At 43.4% G+C, this 23,373-nt stretch overlaps 1 protein-coding gene across 1 annotated transcript; it reads right to left on the bottom strand.

Moving 5' to 3' along the window:
* Positions 1 to 1,037: 1,037 nt before the first annotated feature.
* LOC118234972 (phosphorylase b kinase regulatory subunit alpha, skeletal muscle isoform-like) lies at positions 1,038 to 23,272 on the bottom strand. Its single transcript, XM_035431874.1, has 32 exons — positions 23,077 to 23,272; positions 21,410 to 21,568; positions 20,430 to 20,477; positions 19,358 to 19,526; positions 19,174 to 19,256; positions 18,139 to 18,219; positions 17,416 to 17,514; positions 16,473 to 16,619; positions 16,300 to 16,353; positions 15,725 to 15,847; positions 15,322 to 15,417; positions 14,696 to 14,803; positions 14,497 to 14,575; positions 14,189 to 14,323; positions 13,197 to 13,306; positions 12,686 to 12,830; positions 12,178 to 12,256; positions 10,083 to 10,153; positions 9,692 to 9,856; positions 9,426 to 9,502; positions 8,360 to 8,505; positions 7,828 to 7,981; positions 7,083 to 7,162; positions 6,893 to 6,971; positions 6,055 to 6,184; positions 5,370 to 5,471; positions 5,058 to 5,173; positions 4,490 to 4,534; positions 4,083 to 4,244; positions 3,338 to 3,391; positions 2,744 to 2,944; positions 1,038 to 2,114 (listed from the first exon to the last, which is right to left on the bottom strand). The coding sequence occupies exons 1-32, from the start codon at positions 23,152 to 23,154 to the stop codon at positions 1,941 to 1,943; spliced, it is 3,549 nt and encodes a 1,182-aa protein (XP_035287765.1). The 5' UTR covers positions 23,155 to 23,272; the 3' UTR covers positions 1,038 to 1,940.
* Positions 23,273 to 23,373: the final 101 nt, after the last annotated feature.

The following is a 23,373-nucleotide window of genomic DNA, read 5'->3' as shown; positions in this document are numbered from 1 at the left end:
GTTCTTTTCTCTATTTGGACATAATCACATTCAAAGGCGGTTACTGTCATAGAAGCCCATATCATGTCACCATCTAGAGTCAAATTGTTGCAATAGCACTCCTCAATTCCTGTTTTCAAGGCATCTTCAGATCTTTGAAAGCTCTACTTACCATGTTGAACGCTGTATCCAATTCCTCCTTGCACTGTGCCTCTCTAATGTCTTTCCCCAGATTAAGGCATCATCAGTTTATACCTTGGCACCTGGCACATTTGCTGCACTCTTCTATAAAAAAAACCTCAGATACTGAGGCCAATCCAAAAGATAATATTTTAACACTAGCAAGGAGTTCACACCCTTCCACTTTCCCACTTAAAAGCAAATTTTTTCATAAAAAAAAATTTCATTTTCAAAAATATTTGGCCCTAGCTAAGTCTCCACTGATACCACCACTTGTTCTTTTCACGTATTTGTTCAGCTCTTGGGTCTATGCATAATCTGAGTGAACTGTGTTTGTTACCATCATAAGTGAGTGCTCTCATTATTGGCTCTACCACCTCCGTGATTATTTCAGGGATTCTAGTGTATGAAGCTGTGCATTAAGCCCCATTTGATGTTTGTAACTTGTTTGTCTTGTTGGGCAACTTTGTGTTTTATACCAGGTCCCACATGTAAAAAGAGATTTCAATCTCAATTGGGTATTCCTGGTTGCTAAAAATGAGCCTTAACTATCCAAGTATGCTTGTGATGTTGGGACATGAGGTACAGGAGCAGAAATGGGTGTGCTGTCCATTCAGCACCTCAGGTGCACTCACTACCTAGGAGAACTGCAGGACCACGGACAGTGCCAACCCCACTCACTGGCATGGAAGCAGCTGTTTCTCACTGTCAATCAGCTGCTACTCATTGCCGTATCAATGGGTTATATAAAGACCTTGCTCTCCAGCTGAGGAAGGCATTTTGGTGTGGGGATGGACATTGGTTTTTTGTGGGCCATTTTGTTTTGTGGAATTTAAATTCTGTGTGCATTTTCACCCCTCCAAGAAGAGAAAATAAAATGTGGTAAGCCAAACAAGTTTATTTTCCTGTCTGTCTTGCCAATTCACCAATTGACATTTTGACCACTGTGTCTCAGATCTCTGTCACAGAGCTGTCATGAAATGTATTGCACATCTTTTAACAATGAACTAAAATGAACCATATTCATACTACAGCAGTGTGTTGTCCTTCAGCATCAATAAAAATAACCTGATGTGACATTTTTCATTTATTTTGGTGAATTCTAAGTAATATGCTCAATTTCATTATTCAAATTTGCAGCCAGAGGCCACAGTAGTTTAAATTACACCAGGGTCCCAGTCTTGCGTAACTGTAATATTTATGTATTATGTGAAGCACACAGACCCGCAACAATATGTAAAACAGAATACTTCCTGTATTGATAATGAAAAAAAAAAACACTTCAGTGGACCATTCCAAAATCTCAGACAATTCAATCAATATTTATGTTAAGATTAAGAACACAGAAGAACACAATGGGTGCCAAATGTACCAATTCACCTGAGAATTAGATGCATAAAGATTTGAAATAAAGAAATTGTCTCACTTACTACTAGCTACTAAAAACATAAAAAACTACACTCCACTGGCTTATCATAAAAGAAGCTCCTCAAAACAAAGATAAATAATGAATGCTTACTAAATATATTGAATTGTACATACATAAATAAAATAATAAATACATACATGCAAGTAGCCAAGCATCCATGACCCCACCTTCTCCGTTGTGTATTGATGAAGAAAACTAACAAAACAGGCACTGATGATCTTTTGTTCATATGATTTAAGACTACATCTCCCATGACCCTCATGTCAGGCAGAGAGGGGGAGGGGATATGCACTTCAGCTTTAAAATGATGTGCTGATGTGATAACACACCACCACACTTATGTACTGCAGCCTCACTGCAGGGCACAGGCACCGCTGGGCAGGAAGTCCTGGACGTAGGTGGCCACGGCCTTGGTTAGGTAGGTCATGCTGCCAAAACGGCCACTGGGGGCGCTGTCGTATAGCTGTCTGCAGATGCCGGTGGACTGGTCCTTATCCAGCAGGTTATCCCCAGCTCCCAGGTCCTTCTGCACGGGCAGGCATGCCAGATACAATCTCAGTTAGAGAACAGATATCTATTCAGTTTTACACAGACAGAATTTTGGATAAACCTGTAAAAATATTAACCAAAAATAAAGATTAGCCATAGTCCTGGAACAAATTATGGAAACGCAGCGATTAAAGTAGTACTCTTTCATCAACTTTCATCTGGTGTTGTTTCTTGGAGTCATTTTCGTCTGTAAAAATTGATTTTTACAGTCATAATGACATTATGGGAACATCAGTAAATTGATATTAAGCCAAAATGGCTTGTAATTGCTTTTATGTAGAAAAATACTGGACAAAGAGTCCAAAAAAATATATATATATGAAATATGAAAACATATGAAAAATAAAGCAATAAACAACGAATAATACTATTAATAAATATTAGCTACTCCCTCTAATAAATAAATAGAATAAATTAGGCAGAATGAGAGGGATTTGAGGAAGAAAGGGATGGAGAGTGGAGGGGAGAAAATAGGGAAGATTTCATGAACGAGGTGGAGGTGGTAGAAAAGAAGGGGGGGGGGGGGGGGCTGGAGACAGTGGGGCAGAAAGTTTCATGGAGGAACAGACAGCCCAAAGCGGCACTCTCTCTACGGCACACACTGACCTGGTCCTGGTAAAACAGGTCACTGGCCATGTGAACGATCTTCTCCACGTGGATGATGCCGCCCACGCTCTCCACCTCCACCTCGGCCAGCATGGTGAGCACCAGGATGGCCTCCACCAGCAGCTGCCGGTACTCGGGCTTTGGCACACGGTTCAGCACCGTCTCCACATGCACCGCAAACTTAATCTCTCCTGGAGTCATCTACAGCACCACCCAGCCAGGGATAGAGGGACAGAGGAGGAGGGTAAGGGAGAGGGAGGAACATAAAAACAGAAAGCTATTAGAGGTGGAGCTCTGCAGCATAATATTCTTACTATACAGAGCTCTATGCTAACATTTTTTCCAAGGAGCACATGTGCTCCTAAGCTGAAAAATCTAGAAGCACACAATACTTCCCAATTAGTAGATGTGGCCCTAAATTACTTTTCCAGTTAGCACACATCAATTTTCAGTAGAAAATGTTCCTAAAACGGGAGCACTGTAGAGCTCTGTTTTATATATATATATATATATATATATATATATATATATATATATATATAAGTTATATTGACATCACATAGAGCACTGAGCCCTGGAGCTGTACTGCCCTACCTCCCTGGTGGTGGAGGCGGGAAGGACAAATCCTTCGATGGACAGGCCTTGACACTGCGGGACAGAGCAACAGGACAGGAAGTGCCCTTTAAGTATTTTATAATAAATCAAAAAAAAAAAATCTAAATTACCTTATAACATTTGTATATCTTAGTGTATATCTTAGCTCTTTATAATGACTAGAATATTCAAAGGCATTCTATGCAGGATTTTAACCTTGCTGTGGTCCTGTGTTTACAATCAATTAAGTCTCCTCCTTCATTGTCAACCCCACAAACTCATCTATTTTTAATTTTTATATCCGCTTTTATACCTTTTTTAATTTTTATATCTCAGCTTTTCAACAGCAGTCACCAGTAAAGGAAAAGCAATTCCATGATTGACCCTATTTTTTAAAGAGCCTTGTCGTTCACTTTGCTGCAGGCTACTTGTGATTCTTCACCTTCGCCATGGCATTAGGCAGCCAGCTACAAACACTCCACTGAAACCTGGTCTCATCACACCTTTCTGTAGCCACACCCACCCCTCCCCACACAGAAAAGAGTGTCACGTCCAGAAACATTCCAAACACATCTTAGAAAAAGAAATACAGGCAGAGGTGGAGATGGAGATTGGAAGTACATCATAGACATGACTGAGCACAGTTAATTCATGATACTATCAAGGTAAAAATCTTGCATAGTATATCTTTAAACATCTAATTAAAATGAATTCTTAATAAATGTGTTATTAACGCCGCTTTCACCTTCTGCAGGATCCTCCACACTTTCTGGTAAAATCCCACGGGGACCCTGTTGAGGGCGCCGTCGAGTCGTCTCCTGCGCAGCCACTGTCCCTGCCGGCTGTCTCGCCCCCCCGCCGGCATCATATTACCTTCAAAGGATTCTATGGAAGGGAGCCTGTACCTCTGACACACACAAAGGGGTTTCCCTCTGACACCTGCAGGGGCTCCTCTCAGAATCAGCATGCACCAACTACATTACACCTTCCAGTTATTTATAAGTGATTCATTGACAGGGAGTTGGTCACAGATGGAAAAAGTTTTGCAAAATGAGGCTTTTTATAGCAGTTTTTTTTTTATAATGTATTTGTAGCAGTGTGAGCATTAATACTCTATAACAATGTGTTAGCATGTTATGTCAGGTTACTCACCCCAGACTCAATGTTTTCAATATCCAGAGAGTGCACAGACACAGACTGCAAGACAAACACAGGCACACACACACACACACACACACACACACACACAATATCAATATGGTCATCACCCAAAATAAATCACCAACACAGTATCTGAAAGAATATGTGTGAAATGTATGCTTGATCTGAGAAAGATCCTCTAATGTAGGCCCTGTTCCTGGAGAGCCATATCTATTTCCGGATTTCATGCTAGCTTCTGTTTCCACTAAATACCCTGGCTAATTAAATATCTAATTTTATTATATAATTTTATTCACAAACACCTCATAGATGAGCAGGCTTTATTTATATATTTATCATAATGAAATGATGAATCCCAATCCTGACAGCTGGATTTGAAGTGATATATAATGTGTTTACTGTGTGCATGTGCATGTGCGTGTTTGTGTACAACTCAGTGCTCCCACACGACCCCCCCCCCCCCCCCCCCCCCCCCCCCTTAAACTGTCACGCCTAACCCCAGTAATTCTCATTGCTAATCCTCATTTACAAATGTCCTCTCATAGGAAAGAATTCTCACCATCTTCACGTCACTCTTCGGTTTGTTCACTCCCACTTTCGCACTCTTGGTAGCTCCAGATTTGCTGGCGTCATAGATGGCAATGGCCGGGCTTACAGCTGACCCTACAGAGCGCACTGCAGCAGAGAAACACATGAGTATGCGCATGCACAGATACACACACACACAAACGCACGCACATACTCACATATGCACACGCACATGTGGGCACACACACACATACACACACGCACACACACACACACACAAACTCACAAACACACACACACGCACACACGTGTGTGCACACGCAGGCAGGTGGGGATTACTTACCACTTCTCTGGATAGCAAACTCCTTGCCACTGAGGATGTGGTGCAGCAGATTCTTCAGTTCAGTGGGACTGAGATTCATCAGACGCTCTGTGGCCTCCTCTCCTGCAGAGTGCAGCATACACTCAGCATCTCCCTACTTCTACAACAGCATCCACACACAGTGTATGCAACTGCATTCACAAAATTGGATTCCATGAATGACATAATTATTACAATTTATTTGCTCAGAAAATGCCCTTTTCCTGCGTGACCTTATGACCATATTCAGGTGGACATTTACAGATACACTTGAGGTTAGGAACAGTAGGACCCAACCTTGGTCTGGAACTTGCAGTGTTGTAGTTACTTGCATGGTTCTGTCATACCTGAACAGTTGAGTGACTGGGTGAACTCATACCTGAGTAGTTGTGTGACTGGGTGAACTCATACCTGAGCAGTTGAGTGACTGGGTGAACTCATACCTGAGTAGTTGTGTGACTGGGTGAACTCATACCTGAGCAGTTGAGTGACTGGGTGAACTCATACCTGAGCAGTTGAGTGACTGGGTGAACTCATACCTGAGCAGTTGAGTGACAGGGTGAACTCATACCTGAGCAGTTGAGTGACTGGGTGAACTCATACCTGAACAGTTGAGTGACTGGGTGAACTCATACCTGAGCAGTTGAGTGACTGGGTGAACTCATACCTGAGCAGTTGAGTGACTGGGTGAGCTCAGTGGCCATGACCTGAATGATGAGTCCAATGCGCAGGCGGAACATTTCACTAAAGAGGCCAGGCTGTGTGCGGATGATCATCGCCAGGAAAACCATGATCTCCTGCCACACACACGCAGTAAGAAAATAACACCATGATCTCCTGCCACACACACACAGTAAGAAAATAACACCATGATCTCCTGCCACACACACACAGTAAGAAAATAACACCATGATCTCCTGCCACACACACGCAGTAAGAAAATAACACCATGAATTCCTGCCACACACACACACGCACACACACACACACATTTTCTGGAATACACACACATATATGCACACACAGTGATTATAAAACATTTCCCACAATTTCCTGCAACACATACACATGATGACCATGAAAAACTGTGATCTCCTGCAGATATAAAAAAACACCTTGTTGTCAGTTGTGTAAAACATCACTGTAGAATAACAGCCCTGTGAGAAAGCAACCCCACAGGGATTGTATTTGACTCAGCAAACAGAGTTATTCTATTATACACAGGCAACCTATTAAACAAACAATATCCCTGGGTATTATAAATCAAATCACTTTAAATCACATTAACTAAATTACTTTTCAAACAACAGAAAACTAAAACTGAAAGCTAAAAAATAAAATGAAAAATTAAAACAGAAAGCTAAATTTATTCTAAAGCACCAAATTCTATACTCAAGCTACTCATTCTTCCTGGAGTCTTTCCCTCGCCTGAGTAAGGAGGGCGTTGGGCATGTTCACCTGCATTAAGACAGCAATGATGATGATGTTCGGATAGAGATGCTCACCTGTGTGAGAATGGCAATGGTGATGTTGTTCTCACTGGCCTGATCAATCAGCTTGGCCAGCTTGTCTGGGGGCATAGGACTGCAAGGAGAAAGTGCTTCCTATGTCAGGAAAAGACTAAAGGTCCGTATTTCTAGAGTCAAATCTGCAGGTGGGCTTGCTGAAGGTGACTTGAGGGATGAGGGCACTCACGCAGTGATGGTCTTCTCTCGAGGCTCAGGGGGAAGACCCACAGTCAGGTGTTTCTGATGTGCCAGTAAGTCTGAGCATGCCTGGAAAGCAAAGAAATGGTGCCTGTATATTACCCAAATGAGTTAAGTGCTCAGATATCACTGGAACCAGTCACTGTATATGTACAAAAACAGTATTTGTTTTACTTCAGTAAGACAGGCCTAGATAGCCGAGATTTCTCAGCCATTATAGTTCTCTTTCACCATGTATCAAAGTATGAAGCTCATGTTATCCACCTAACAAACGATGTACTGTAAGGATGCTTTATATTGTATGTAAAACAGGCATTGCATTATTAGAATTCTGAGGTATTGGTTAACATAGTCAACCTTTTGAGCATGGCAAGTATGGAGTGGTGGAGTACTAGATACCATGTGTGCCAATTGTCTTGGAAACAGGAGTGCCGATGAGCTTAGTAACAGGTGCAGTGATGTGTGTATGGGCTACCATGGTTACCTGCTGTCTGTAAAAGTTGTACTGATATGAAAAAATAGGTTACTATGGTTACCTGCTGTAGGTGACAGGTGTGCTACTATGATGTGTTACTAGAGCGACAGGTGTGCTGGTGTGTACGTGGGTTTTTAAAAAAAACCCACTGACGTGAGTACTGATTATCATGGTTTTGAGCTTTAGGTAGCGGTGCACTTATCTGTGTTGGTTACCATGGTTACCGACTGCAGGTGACAGGTGCGCTGTGATGCATTACCTCGTCCAGCTCCTCCACCTTCTTCCGCAGCATACCGGAGATCATGCGGATGACTCCCCAGTGCCGCAGGGACCCCGCCTTCTCGTAGAGCTCGTACAGCAGCTTCCGCACTATGCTGCCCCGCCCGTGCAGCCTAGTGTCCCAGTCCATCCCTCTGAGCCACGGAGAAACAGAGAGCAAGAGACTCATACATACATTCACAAACTGTTCTGCCCCTGCTCACGCACGCTGACTATACTCAAATTCTCACACACAGACGTCAGACACATACATACACACAGACACACACAGACACGAGCATGCAAAAACAGATATAGACCCTCAAACACACACATACACAAGCGTACAAAAACACATATAGACTCCCACACACACACAGACACACACAAAATCCTAAACTCCCCTCCCCCCCACCCCGAACACACACAGACAAACACAGCAAACCCTCAAACACTCAAAATAGCGATTCATGCTGTACAGCAAAGATGGAAAGTGTAGTAAAGTGCATGCTGGTGTTTGTAGTACGGCTCACTTGTCTTTGAAGAAAATGTAAAGGATGTCGGCCTGGTCCTGCAGGTTTTGAGACAGCTTCAGCATCTGCACCAGGGCCATGTAATCAATTTCCCCATTCACATCCCGGGGCAGGTTACTGGGGGGAGGGGCTGTTACATCAGAGTCCTGGGCAAGGAAGTAGCTTAGTATGAATGGATGAATGAATGAATGAATGAATTAATTACCGAACGAACAAATGAATTATGGTAATAGGGAAACAATAAATTTGATGTTCTGCCTCTGTCTGCAACAGCGCCCATGAAAAGGCTTGAACAATGTATAATAAGCATTCTGTTACAAGCACCATATAAGTCCCGGAATACATTTTAGCATTTCACTTTCTTGCAGTGACTGTGAGCTTACTGTACTACTGTAATTGTGCCTATGGCGTACTGATTATGAGCTAACTAGAGAGCAACTGATAAATTGGTATGGCCAATGTTTAACTTTTCAGACAATCAGCAGGTGCCGAGCACAAATTGAGTAATTTCTTGCGCGAGCACACCTCTAGTGTTGAAACAGGTCACCATTATGTTGTCTGACTGTGTAGCTTTATCTCAAGCATCCGAATGTTTTGAGACATGGAAGGTAAAGTATGCTATATACAAACCCCACTTAAATATCTAATGTATAACCTCAAGAACAATGAGGTTATATTGCAATTCATTTACTTAATCTTTTTTAAACCAATTTTGATAGCCAAGGTTTTAGTCTGATTGCACAAAACCTGTAATAGTCATTGTCTGTCAGGGATAATTTGTCTAACAAAAGAGAAACATTGGACTTGAGGATGACATTTTGCAGAATCCGGAGCAATTTAAGCACAACATTGGGTGTGCATTCTCACTCACATGCAGTGTACACCCGCTATTTTCGAACATTTTTTCCTGTTTCCTGTTTTTTTCCTTTTTATGGGAAAAAAAGGAGATATTAGCTGATTGGCCTTCTTACTCTCTTAAACATCGGCATCAGTATTGGCCTTGAAAAAGCTAACCTCTTGTCCTAACTCTGGCATGCCTGACAGACTGTGTGTGCTAGTGCAGTACCTGACTCCCAGAATCTACCAAGTTGAGGGCCGGCTGAGGGGACCGGAACAGCTTGGTGGGGAGGTACATGTGAACATCTAAAGAAGAAAACGCAATCATCAGGCATACTAGTCACACCATACAAAAACAGCACTTGAAAGCACTGCACTAAGCACAGTGAACCACAGGGCTTTGAATCTGAGGGCTGTGGACCTCCCGCCTGCAGGTCTGCCGGGGGGATTCAGAGGAGAACAGGGATAAGAGGGGAACGTGGAGGACGGTCTCACTGTGGATGTTGAGCTCCCTGGCCTTGTGCACCAGGGACACCATCTCCCGGGTCTTTTTGGCGGCAGCGCGGAAGCGGTTGAGGCCTCCCTTGGTGGCGCTGATTTTAGGGCTCTCTTTGGGCATGGACAGCAGCTGGTCCAGGTACTCCGCCAGGTCATCCACCTCTGGGGGGCGCCAAACCGAGAGAGAGCGTCACCAGCGAAAGCCGGGGCCCATCCTTACTCAGGCACATACACCACTCCCCATGCTAGTACGAGGAGACGTGCAGAGAAATGGAGACTTGTGCTCCCCCCAAGGTCCCAGCAGCAGGCCCTTACCGACAGTAAGCTAAATTCACGTACAGCTCTCACGGCGCATGAGCCTCGCGGTCACCATAGCCGTGCTGCTTACCGCAGTCCATGAAGGTCAGATGGGCGCAGCAGGAAGTGGTCAGGAATTCTGACAGCTTCCCTGTCTGGACCCTGTGGGGGCGGGGACAAATATGGGGGACATCAAATGGGTGTCTGCACACAGTTCATACTTCAGATCCTGCCAAATAGATTATCTGTAACAAATGCTGCTACATTTATTAACTATGCTAGTGAGTGGAAGTAAGTGAGTATGCTAACCTGGCTAAGTGTCTACAGTGTATTTAATTTGATATAATAGAGCGTTGGCATCAAAAGAGTGTGGATGCAGATGGTTCGCATGTGTAAAACCATTTTGAAGGGTATTCTCAGCCATGGGCTGATCTTTCGCTGTGTGCTACAGAAAACGTTTTCCTGAAGCTTGGCAAATATCCGTCACCAAGTTTTAAAGTTATAAGTTGGGGCTGCTGCAGCTGGTTGTCCCGCTGGACTGGTAGACCCGCTGGGGGATGCGTAACAGGCAGTAGAGTCACCCAAGATTAAGGTTAATTATGGTTCATTCAGATCTCTCTAGAGCCCCCTGCTGGTCAATCAGGTACACAACCATCTGCTTGCTACAGTTGCACGTCTTCCTCCAACTCCTGTCTGCGAAAGCTTACATTGTAAAAAAAAAAAAGCTGTATTTTTACCAGAAAATGATTCACTATTTTTTCAAAACAGTCAAAATCATGTAGAATAAGGGCAATAATTATTTAATTGTCATCCCATAAATAACAGGATCTATGCACTTTTTCCCCTGCATTTAATGATTTTTCACTGGCAACTTTGCAGTCTTTTTTACAGTGTAGCTTGTGGGTTGAGGTGTGAGAGGAAGCAGCAGGTGACAAAATGTGCAAGCTTGCATGTCTACACTCTCCCACAATGGCTGCACAGATCGCAGTATGAAAATGAACGTACAGATCTGAGCAGTCCAAATTAACAGAGAAAATTGGGAAAAGCATTTTTAAAAAACAATAAATAAAAATAATATTTCTATTTGGAAAAAAATACAAATACAATAAGGCACAGATTAAATGAGTATGACAGAAAGATAATGCATGAAATGTGGCAGTGTGCTGTGCAGTGTTAGTGGCCAGTTTCACAAATCACAGTTATAGGTGTGGTACATTTTGGCTAAAACGTTTTCCTCAACATTCCATTGCTATTAAACAGGCACAACCATCTCTAGACATTCCCAAGCAGCATCTGCTACTGACACTATCTAGGCTAAAAACAGCAAGGCAGATAACCTTGCCAAGATTGTTTTTGGCATCTAGCTAGAAAATCTATTTTTTCTGGCTGCTTAGCAGCTAGCTATAAATCTGTGAACTTAACTGGCTCTGTCATGGACAAGCTTACTATACATTAATATATGTTAGCTGGCAGTGAGCAGCTGTTTTTAGCTAGTAACAGTAACAGAGCAGTTGTTACATCAGCTGTCCTCATCAGGGATTACAGGTACTGAATGAAGCTGCCTTCATGCCAGCTGGCATTACAGTACAGCAACTGAGTGAATTTGAACATTCACAGATACAGGCAAAACTAACTAATCTCAGTCACACTGAATTAGATAGCAGTATAAGCAGCAACATAGGGAAAGTTACACAAATGCACTGCTAGCTAAAGTTAGGTAGCTAGCAATAACGGTATTAATGCTAGCTAGTTTATTTAGGTAAAAACACAAAGGATAACGGAACTAGTGTCATTACTGCTTTTCTGTAATGATCTGTTACATAGTTTGCTATATTGCCAGCATATGTTGGAAAGCTTGACATAGGTCGAGTTACACTGCAATGGCACTCATATAAAAATTTCCCTGCTTTTTTGGCATTTTTAACTCTTACTGTTGCTTAAAACATAGTTTTGTGTGGTATATGTGTGGTCTGTATGTGGTGTTACAGGACCAAAAGCCCTGCCGCACTCCCTGGCAGGTCCTCTACCACTGATGTGGAACTGAGATGCCAAAAACAAACGTTCCTATAGGCGTATATGTGCATTCTATGTTTTAAATATGGCCTATAGGAATGTTTGTTTTTGGCATCTCAGTTCCACATCAGTGGTAGAGGGGGAGTCAGGTATATATATAAATATACATATACCTGGCTCCCCCAAAGTAACCATCCTGCAGCTTCTTCAGAACGGCCAGTACTGCTGGATTCAGGTCTTTGTGGTCGTCAGCTGAAATTAGACAGTAAGGAGTACAGCATCAGTAATCAGAGCACCAAACAAATGGAAACAGCATTGCAACCGTTTTTGGGTGCGATTTTTTCATATAGACTCATTTTAAGCAGCCAGTCACTGATAATAGTGCTAAATACCACTAGAATATAAACTCGGTGAATGGCGCGGTCTCAGGTAAAAACAAAAATTAAGTTTCCAAGGTTACCTTCAATAAGTGTCTGTTCCTGTATGACAGTCTTAAAGTGAACAAAAGTAAAACTCATGAGAGTTTCAACATCCTTCAGTTCATACAATCAAAACTTCTCAAAGACAAAACCATGCAAAATGAGAGAAAACAAAAATCTTTTACAATGTTATATTTCACAATAACAGTGAGTGCCTCCCTAAAAGGTCCAGTGGTTTGGGGGCAGTTCATGCAAGTCTTACTCAGCATGGCCTGTGACACGGGGAAGGTGACCGTGGGACGACCCGTCACCCTCCAGCGGGAACACAGGTACGACAGGTCTGAGCGCAGCATCTCCACGATCATGTGGATATCCAGAGCCAAGTAAAACTGCTGGTGATCCATGAACTAGAGCAAATAATCAATGGAGATGGGCAAGAGAGGTGAATAGAGGAGAGAAGGTAAGGGGTAGAGAGGAGAGGAGAAGAAAAGAGGACAGGAGAGTTCTGGCAGCACTGCAGCTCTGGTCTAGGGTCCATAGCCCTGTGCAAGGCAACTCAGGGAACGGGCTTATAAGGAGAAGGTTGCAGGTTTGATTCCAAGGCAGGGCTCTGCCTCTGATTCTTCTAGTGAATTAGGGAATAGATTGCTTGGCATGGTGATGGGTAGCCTTTATGTATGTGGCACCAGACAGCCTCACACTGGAATTGATGGTCTCTGTGTGACCAAGAGTGTATGAGTGAGGGTTGGTGCATCGGCTGGGGTTGTGCTTACCTGGGGGGTGAAAGAGAAGATGGTGTTCCTGATCTTGTAGAACTTGGACGTGCCCAGGACACCAATGCGCCGATAAGGCCTTCCTGTCAGGCCCAGCCTCTGATTTCGCCCTGGAAGTGGAACGTCACAGTTTTTACTGTGTGTAATGTAATATGTTTCAATTTGTTATTCTTTGACGTATTAGTAGAAGGCAGAGCCAACTACTACTGTTCTTTCTGCAAAATATACTACTTATTATTCATGACTAATCTCTGCCAATTAGGAGTAGACAGTCACAGAGCTAGAGTCTTTGCTCTCAAAAGTCTTGATTGTACTTTTTCCTTAAAACTTGAACCATTCAAAAATAGTCTGAGGCAAGACTTGCTACAGTATGTCCTTCAAATTTTTTTTTTGGTTGTTTTAATTTGTTATACATATGGTTGGAATTATACATATGAAAAGCTATGACATCAACCAATGGGCAATTTAATCCAGTTTTAAGTAGCATATTTGTAGTTATTAAAGAGAAGAAAATATATTACAGCATTATTTGTATTCTTGCTTTCTGTGCTCATCATGCCACTTGCACTGTGGCAGCTGTGTCAAGTGACATTCACTTATATTCAACATACTATGTGTTCTGACACTAGTGTCATAAACATCTTGTTATAACAGGTGACATAAGGTACGTTTCACCTGTAGCATAGTTAGCATAGTTCAGTATGTGACAAAAGCTATTATATAAACGTGTGAAATTATGATCATCGTAGCATTATCTATTATTTGTCATAAGCTGTAAGACACTGTCATGACTGGCTATGACAAATGCTTTTTCGTGTTTACGATAGCATTAGGTAGGCTTAATGGCATATAGTTCAATGGAAGTGTTATCAAGATATAAAGCCATATTTACAACAGAAATACATATACACATACAGTCTACAGTGGAAAGATGGCCTAACAGATATAACTAACACATTCCACTGCTACATAATGGGGTAACAGTGTTTTACCGAGTCGGGCATAGATGTGGCTCAGGACCCGGGAGGGCTGCACTCTGATTGGGTGGACTTCCTCCATCGTCTCTGCTTTGATCCCATGTTTCTGTAAGAGCTGCTTAATCTCCTCAGTCTCTGCCAGGATGGACACTACAATTACAAGAGAGAGAGAAGAGGAGCCATTTTTCTCAGTCCTAACATGGTGGGTGTAAACCAGCTCCCTCATGGAGACCAGCCCTCTTAAATGAGCCACTGCAGATTAGCGTGGATTTCGGACATGATGTTCTGCTCGTGTCAGGACAGGGGGAGAAGGAGAGGCTCACCCTGCACTACCACATCCGGTTTCGGGACGGTGGAGAAGCGCCTGTTCAGGGGGTCAATCTCTCCCGGGGCCAGGAACCCCTGAATCAGGCATAGCAAGAGAACACCAAGGACAATCATACATTCATCTTTCCTCTGTCATCATAGACTGATTCAGGACCAGAGCTGAAAGAGGGATCTAAAGGTGAAACAGGAGCTCACCTCGGCCAGCAGATTCCCCAGGACATAGAGGGACTGTCCCCATTTCAGAGGACATTTTCCCATGGGAACCCTCTCCACAGAGTGGGGGTTAAGGCACTCCTCATCCACCTGCCACACCAAACACATACAGCCTGTCAGTTCATCCCATTCAGCCGGTTCATAAAGAAGCACAACGAGACCAAAAAGCATTCATTTGAATCAAGCTTTTGATTTCCTTATGCTTTTGTGTCTAAATGCTGTGATAAGTTGTATATTTGTTGTATTCTGACAGTGCCCCATGTCCCCTACTCTCATTTTAGAAATGAGAAATAGACCTGGCTATGATTGGTTCTTGGCTGATTATGTCATGATGACCTGGGTACATAAATCTCTACAGTATGCTACAGCCAAAGTACACAAATGTACAAATTGTACTTCTACATGTATGCATGTGCACACAAGTGGAATATCCTCAGCACTGGGATGTTTGAGAACACGTTTTTAGCAACATGCTGAACAGACATCAGTAATGTACACACACAATGCACACGCAGCGCACATACAGGGTAGGTGTGTAACACGCAGTGCGCTCACAGCGCACAGCACGACACAAACAGCGCACATATGACACACGCGCAGCAGGTGACCTTATCAGCAGGGACGCTGTAGAGCTCGGGGACCACACGCAGTCCATCCGGCTGCTTGATCAGAATCCCATCCAGAGCCTCTCTGTACTCCTGCACCTGTGGGACACAAACACCCACACCTGGCATCAGGGAAAGAAAACCTAACCACAACCTTTCAGCAACCTGCACGGTATCTCCGCAGTGCACAGCAGGTTGTGTCCAAACCCCCTCCTGAGATTAGACCACACCTGCCTGCTCCAATCATGCTACATGCTCTGCTAAAGTCATATGCTCAACTCTCACACACTCTGCCACCTGCTCCACTGTTCTCACCTGCTCTATTACTCTCACCTGCTCCAGGTTTCAAAACCTGTACAACTATTCTCACCTCCTCCTCTATTCTAGTTTATTCTGTACGTCTCACCTGCTCTTCGCTGCCGATGAAGATGCCGTCCAGAATGAGGTAAGTCCAGAAAAGCGGCCACTCGCACTCAATGTTCTCAAACAGCTTCAGCTCAGAGGACTCGTAGTACAGCCTGCTGGGGTCCTGCAGGGGAGGCACAGCACATTCAGGCAAACAGCTCTCACACAATGAGAGAATCACATCTCCACATCACACTGAACTGAGACGCACATCTGAACGTCATGCTAAACTGAGACACACATCTTTACATCACACTGAACCGAGACGCACATTTTCACATCACACTGAACTGAGACGCACATCTGTACATCACGTTAACAGAGACTCACATATTTATTTCATGTTCAACAGAGAGAAGCCTGTTTTAATTATGCTAAATACAGAGACACACATCTTTAACTCTTTAACACATCTTTGAGACAAAACAGGAACAAATTTATGTCACATTCGACAGAGATACATCTTTATCTGGCAAGAGTGCTGCCTACAGATGGGGGTAGGGTTCCCCACCATAAAGAATGTTTGTGAGTGCTGTTAACTGGACCAGGGACATCTACGGCAGGTTGGGGCCGTACCTCTTTAGGGGTTTTGTGTCCGTCTCGAAGGAACCGGCAGCATCCGTATCGGCCCTGATGAGAAAGGGGAGGACAGGGTGACCTCCAGGAGGGGTACACCTCCACACGTGTTTCCAGGTGCTAACCCCACTGCGGATGGCCAATTATGGGGGTGTGAGAGAGGTGTGTGTCACCTGCAGCTTGGAGATGATCTCTTCCTTGGTGATGTTTACAATATCAATGTCCTCCACTGCAAAGGCAGGGTAAGATATGATAGACAGAACGCCCGCATCCACTTCTTTAGAGGTAGAAGCTCTCGGCAACACTGAGTTAAGGATGGACTGAGGAAAAGGAGAGTTGGAGAGAGGGAAAATGGATAACTTGCATGAGAACTTTGGATACATTCTGAATTTCTTGAAAACGTAGTTTCCAACAGCATGGACTAATCTCTCAATCAGCAAATGGAATGCAGCAGTCCAATGGTTCATCCACACTGTTAATCATCCAACTGGCACTTCATTTGTTTATGTTCCTTAAGACTTCTGACAGCTTGGACACAGTGTAGTGCATTAGACAATGTAATAACAAACTGAAATGTTAACCAAGAACACACAATAGTTTTTATTTGAGGCGGTGGGAAATGAGCATCCAATTGGACAGCGGTAAAAGTATTGCAAAATGAATAGATTAATAAATAAAAACCTGTTCATAGCCGGGGCATATAAATAACAACATTGTGTGTCCATGTTATACTTTGGTCACACTTATGCATAACATCATTTCATTATATGGCACTTATTATCACCTCATAATTAGTGACTAATTGCATAATTTGTCACACCTAGGCTGAATGTCAGATGATTGCTTGGCTCAACGTGCCTACAAGGACACTTAGAGGACAACTGCAGAAATTCAGGTTGACAACCCAGAAGGTCATGTGCTTGATTGTGTTTTCCTAGTGATGAGCCCACAGCTGTGCCCAAAACAGCTTACTTGCAAGCTACTGAGTATACAAGTAGTATGCAATTCGCATACTCAATAGTAGGCAAGTAAGCTGTATCAGACACGGCCTATAAGTGCTATGTGGTGGTGAGTCATGTGGTAATTGGTGATGAGTCACATGGTACTTTTCTGTACCTGGCAATGCTGGACATCATCCGCCAGAGCATGGACCACCGATTCTGGGCCTCCTTTGGCCCCAAACAGGTTCAGCCCATCCAGGGCCTCCAGGGCAGCCTACAGGCACACAGAGAAACTTGCTGATTGGTCAGCTAGGCATCATGCAATCAGTGAGCTGCCAGTTGCAACCAATCCAAGTGTCTGCAGTGTTTGTACTAAAACAAAATGGGTACTGTAGCGGTGTGAATGGTGCATGTGGGCTCTGTAGCTGTGTGAGGGTGGATTGGTGTGAGGAGCAAATGTCTGTAGCAGTATTAGCGTTAGAGGTAAATGCAGACACACCATCAATCATAGTGGCATTCCCAGCTGCTCACGGTGTAAATGAGAAGGAGTCGTCTGAAGAGGAGTCAGAGTAACTGCCCTGCCTTGTCACGGGTGGAATTTCTCATGTTACTGGGGGAATCATGGTTTTTTCAGGATGAAAACCAAACTAGCTTCTGTGGCTGTTCAGACTAGGGATGACCACACCAATGTAATGGTTAGGGAGGTGGTAGAGGGGAATATTATGGAAGCAGTATGATGTAGTGGATAGGGTGGTGGTATGGGGCAGTGATTAAGGTGGTGGTTATGTGATGACACAGGGGGATTAGTGAGGTGCTGTGGTGTAGTATTATTGCACTGTTACGAGATCATTATTCCCATGTGATGACAGACAGGGAAGAATTCCACAACAGATCCCACCTTGGCCATGCCAATAGAGCTTGCATTGATCTCAGGAATGCCCTGGTTTGTCTTGTCTCCTCGTTCCCACATGCCAAAGTCCTGAGAAACCAGAGAAACAAGGAGAATCACCTGACCCCTCTCAGAACAGGGAATAAGGCTGCATATACACCAGATCAGGCAATGCAGCACCTTGCCGCAGGGTTGTGCGGCGGTGTGGGCGTGTCACTACATGGCCCATTTGTGTGACGTCATGTTGTGAACTTTAACACCCACTCCTGTCCGCTAACTCAAAAAAAAAAATGGACACGAACGCAAACCGAAGGAAGCTTCTTGCTATCGTTATTTTTCAGCGTAGACTGCCAGCCAGACGCAGACGTCAAAGCTGGGTACACGAAATAAACCAAGCGAGGACACAACTGGGAGAGTATCATCGTTTGGTCCATGAACTCCATAGTGCTAGGTACAATAAACTAACATGCAAGAACTGCTAAATAGTGAATCTTTTCTACAGTTTAATTCCGACGTTCGGAATTGATATTTAGCTAGTAATTATTGTTTCAGTACTCGTCCCATTACCCGGTACTGTCAAATCACAATGACGATTATAAAATTAAATCTTAGGAAATTAATCACGTCAGTAATTCATCTGACAGTTGCTCGGTAAACAGCGGACTGCTACATGGTAATTTAAACAACTTACGTGATTGGACACTGCAGCGCGACGTCGGGTTGCGTTCCGGCAAAAGTTGATTCTGGTTCAACTTTCTTGCCGCAGGCCGCTGCGTTTTCTTTTCGGCACCCCATGCGGTCCCCCACTGCCGCAACCTAAATGCACTACCCCCATTCAAATGAATGGGAAGACCACCATTTTTGCCGCACAACCCTGCGGCAAGCTGATCTGGTGTGAATGCAGCCTAAAGGGTCTAATTCCTGTATTTCCTGTACACATACCATTGCCTGCAGAACACAATACCATGTATAACTGTATGCCAGTAACTCACCGCCACTTTGTTCGCCGACAGCTTTCTGCCATTTTGCATATCGGTAACTTACCGCCACTTTGTATGCCGCCTCAATGTAAAACATAAGGTTCTGGATCACGTCCACTTCATCTTTGGTATAGACAATATGTAGCCCTACAGAGAGCAGAAAGCCGATTGGACACTTTTTCTGAGTTGACGTGTGATGTCAGCATAAAGACAGAGACACCATTGGCGGCAGCCTAAAACGGCTGTACCTGAAGCAGTCATCTGTGCCAGGAAGAGCAGGAAGATGGATGTGGCATCCACCTGGAGGTGCCCCCACTCATGGTCCCCCACCACAGTGGCACAGGTATGTGTGTTGTACTTGGCGTGAAGGGAGTCTGAGGTTCTCTTGCTGTATTTGAACTTCTCTACTTTGTCCAGCTGAGGAGAAGGACACAAAAAAATTAACAAAGAAAGTCTAAAATAAGATATTAGTCTTGCCAAATTTTCTTAATTTTCTTCCTAATTTTTGTTTGCTTGCGTGTGTGAGTGCATGTGTGTGCGTCACTTGAGCATAAGGCTGTGGGTACTCAAATTCAAATTTCCACACCTTCTCCTGTTAATGTTAACGTACTTAGTTCCCCATGTGTGGTGTTAATGCCAAATGCAGTGACCTTCTCTTGGAATTCATGGGATGCTTGTCTGCAAATAAGTCCTCTAGCTCATACCAGCCTGAGGGAGACATTCAGGGCTCTAATGTTCTGTATTACCCTCCACTCACCCTGAAGAAGGTCTATCTCGAAACACAACACAGAATCGCAACATTCAATTCAGTTTGAAAGGGGTCCATCCCCAACAAACCAGACAGAGGCATTTTCTGGGAGCTGCCTTTTACACTACCTCAGTAGTAGTTCAAAACCACCCCTGAGCCTGTATTTTACCATTTGGGTCAAAGCATCTGGCAGAACCTGTGGCTCGAATGCTTTATGTTGCTTGATGTGAAAGGCATTATTAATGGATTATCTTTGGTTTACACTCCACAGGCATGATTCATATTTGATGTTAATATAAACTGCACAGAGCAGCATGAGTTGCTCAATTTATTTAACAATCACAGCTTGCTGGATAGGCTTCATTGCAGCTCATGGGCTTGAAACAGGAGGCAGGAGCCTCACCTTTAAATTGATCACCAGTCTTACCTCAGCACAGTTTTCTGAGTGGGAGTCTCAGGGGTCCCTTCAGTGTCCCATTCTTTTTTCAGTAATGTACCTCCCCCTCTTCTCCTCCACTCCAATAGGGGACCCCAGAACACAGAATAACTACCCTCTAGGGGTGCTGGCCTACCTGCCTCATGATGCACTGCAGTACACCCCTCATCAGCTTAACCACATTCTGTAGAGAGAGAAGGAGAGAGAGAGAGGTGTGAAAGGGAGCTGGAACACCCCACTCTTACCACCACTGTAAACAGAGCCAAATTCAACCCTAACCTTTCCAGCCCAAACAGCCCCCCTCCCCCCACCAGAGTAACTCAACACCCCTCAGCACTCCCTATCCTCAGGAATTTCCCTGTTTGTGCTCCTGCAACTAACAGCTAACACACATACATAATCTAAAAAACAAACAAATTGTATTACAAATCTAAATATCTTTTTAAAAACTATGAATTCATGAATTCTTCTGCCAAAATTTGAGACAATATTTAGCATTATGGTTAGGAAATTATATATAAACAATATATAAATGAAAATGATTGATTTGCTTGAAACACTTTTGGAAATGGACCATTATCATTTGATGTAACTGAACAGAAAATCCAATTTTGGACCATTTCACATAATAAGCATGTGATAGGATACGATATGATCCCTCTGACACAGTCCCTATGACTAGGCAGAAAATTATTTGAGCCTGTGAAATATTAGATAAATTCACCTTTGCCATTCATGTCATTCAGGATAACCTCTGAAAAACTGAGAGAATATGCTAATATTTTAAAAACCATTTCTTTAACGCAATCGCTGATTATACACATTTAATTTGAATGCCATGACTTGGCATAGGTGGTAAAACAACTGCCTATTAAATTAAAGGCAGTCAGTGTAAGCAAAATTTCCTGAATCCTTTTTTATACTGTTATGTCTGTTATATCAATGATTACACAGACTGATAACATTCTACATGCAAAATACATCTTAGTTATTTAGAAGAGGGGAGAGAAATTATTTTTGTGCTGAATTAAATTAATATGAATGTGCAAATGACAGTGAATTGAATGCAAAAGTAATGTTTTAGTAACTCAGTGAGGGGTAGGGCTCATACCCCACCTGTTCCAGCTCGTAGGCCTTGGCCTTGTCCTCATCGCGGTCGGCGTTCTTGCGGTAGGCCAGGCTGAGGGCCCATACTGACAGGATCGAGTAGACATTGTCTCGAACCCAGGCATGTGGGCTGTCCGGGCTGGCGGGGAACAGGCCTGTCACTGGGTCCTAAAAATGACATCCATCACGCATTTCCAGAATGTTATATTGTGTCATGTCCATTCATACAGCTGGACATTTTAACCGAAGAAATTCAGACTGCCCTAAACCCTGCCACCCTAACAATTACCTCACAATACCACTTTAAACAGTGCACCACAGTGCTGATCTACCTACTGCATTTGAGTAGATGCCGACTAAAGGACCACAACCAGGGCTGAAAGCTATTTTGTTGGGTTCTGATTGGGCCAGACCTACTTCAGGATCTATGTCTTCAGCTTGTGTTGGTTTCCATTAGAGTAGTACTTGGATCAGATATGATAACATTCACCTATCACTTAATTTGGAGCCATCTGCTGTTCAACATAACTCATTACTGCCACGACTGGCGTAGCTTTGACAACAAGAAACGCTAGTCTAAGCTTGTCTGGACTGAAGGATACTCTCTTTACAGTAAAATGTCCAGTGTCCACCAGATTGCCATCTGTCCCTGGACTGTTTACCTGCCACACAACTATGCAGGAGTAGATTGGCTGCATCCCTGGCATCCCTAGTGCTGGGGCAGGAAGTTCATTCCGCTGCACACTCCTTTTCAGGTGTCTCCATGGCTCTGTGCTTCTAGAAACCCTTGGAGCAGAGTACCATCTCCAGGGCCGACTGGACACCCCAGACTATGGTACTCCACCAGAACTGTTTGTCCCCATGAGTGGCCTGTCACGCAGCCAAGACATGGAGCTCAGTGCTCCAGGAGAGGCTGAGGACACTGATTTGGCTATGTCACTCTGGAGCCAGAGGACGTGCCTGACCCTTTTGTTAGCTACTGCCTTGTGTTCTACTTGTGTAAGAAACTGCCTCGTATTAGGCTAGTTTTACCCACAGTTAGCTTGTTGGCTAGCAAGATAAAAAAAATGACCACATGAGCAGTTTTCATTTTGTTTGATAAAGTAGAGGGCTAGTAGAGGCCCTCGCTTTCAGGCCTAGTTTTAACTTTGCAAGCTGTTATTAGTTATAAAGCTGCCGTTTTTAATTGAAGATGGCTAATATATATGTTCCTGTGGTGTTTTATTGTTATATTAACATTATTATCTAGTCATTATTTCTCAGCTTACTAGCTTACTGTGGAGACACAACCAAAATGGTAGTGGTATTTTTTTAATGTTCTCCTAATGGTTCAAATAATATCACACATATAGTGTTTCTTCAAGGAACTAATTGGATAAATCAGGAAATAGAAATTGCATTTTAAATGCTAATGTTTAAGAAACCATAATAACATCATAAAGATTTTGAATAGCACGCATGGAATGCATTTGCACATATAGTAGAACAACATAGCCTAGCTTTTATTTAGTATGGTTAATATAAAATTTGTTGGACTAGATAGTGTTTACAAAAACAAAAGAAAGATCTAGAACAGTATTTCTGAACAACACAGCAACCCTGAATTACAAAAGGTCACGTATGTACGTTTTTATCTAACTATAAAAACATAATATTTACGCCACACCCCTACTCACCTGGTAACAGAGGATCGTTTTTTGCACCATTCGTACATAGCTGTCAAGTTTGACACCGGAGTTACTGCGGCTCCGCATGTTGTCCGTCCTTCGCTACCGATCTGTAGACTGACTTACATTACTGACTATGCACGGCTGCAGCACGTAGCACCATCGAAGAAACAAAATGTCAGTGGCGACACCGAGGCCCCCCTGCCCGCGTATCTGTTACACTGCTTTCACATGCACTTTAACGAGTCCGTGTAGAGTAGCACAAAGCTACTTTAACTGATTTACGCTTTTTAGTAACAGTGTATA

This window comes from Anguilla anguilla, chromosome 9, assembly GCF_013347855.1.
Source record: "Anguilla anguilla isolate fAngAng1 chromosome 9, fAngAng1.pri, whole genome shotgun sequence".
NCBI classification, from domain to species: Eukaryota; Metazoa; Chordata; class Actinopteri; order Anguilliformes; family Anguillidae; genus Anguilla; species Anguilla anguilla.
This window is presented reverse-complemented; position numbering and strand designations above follow the sequence as displayed.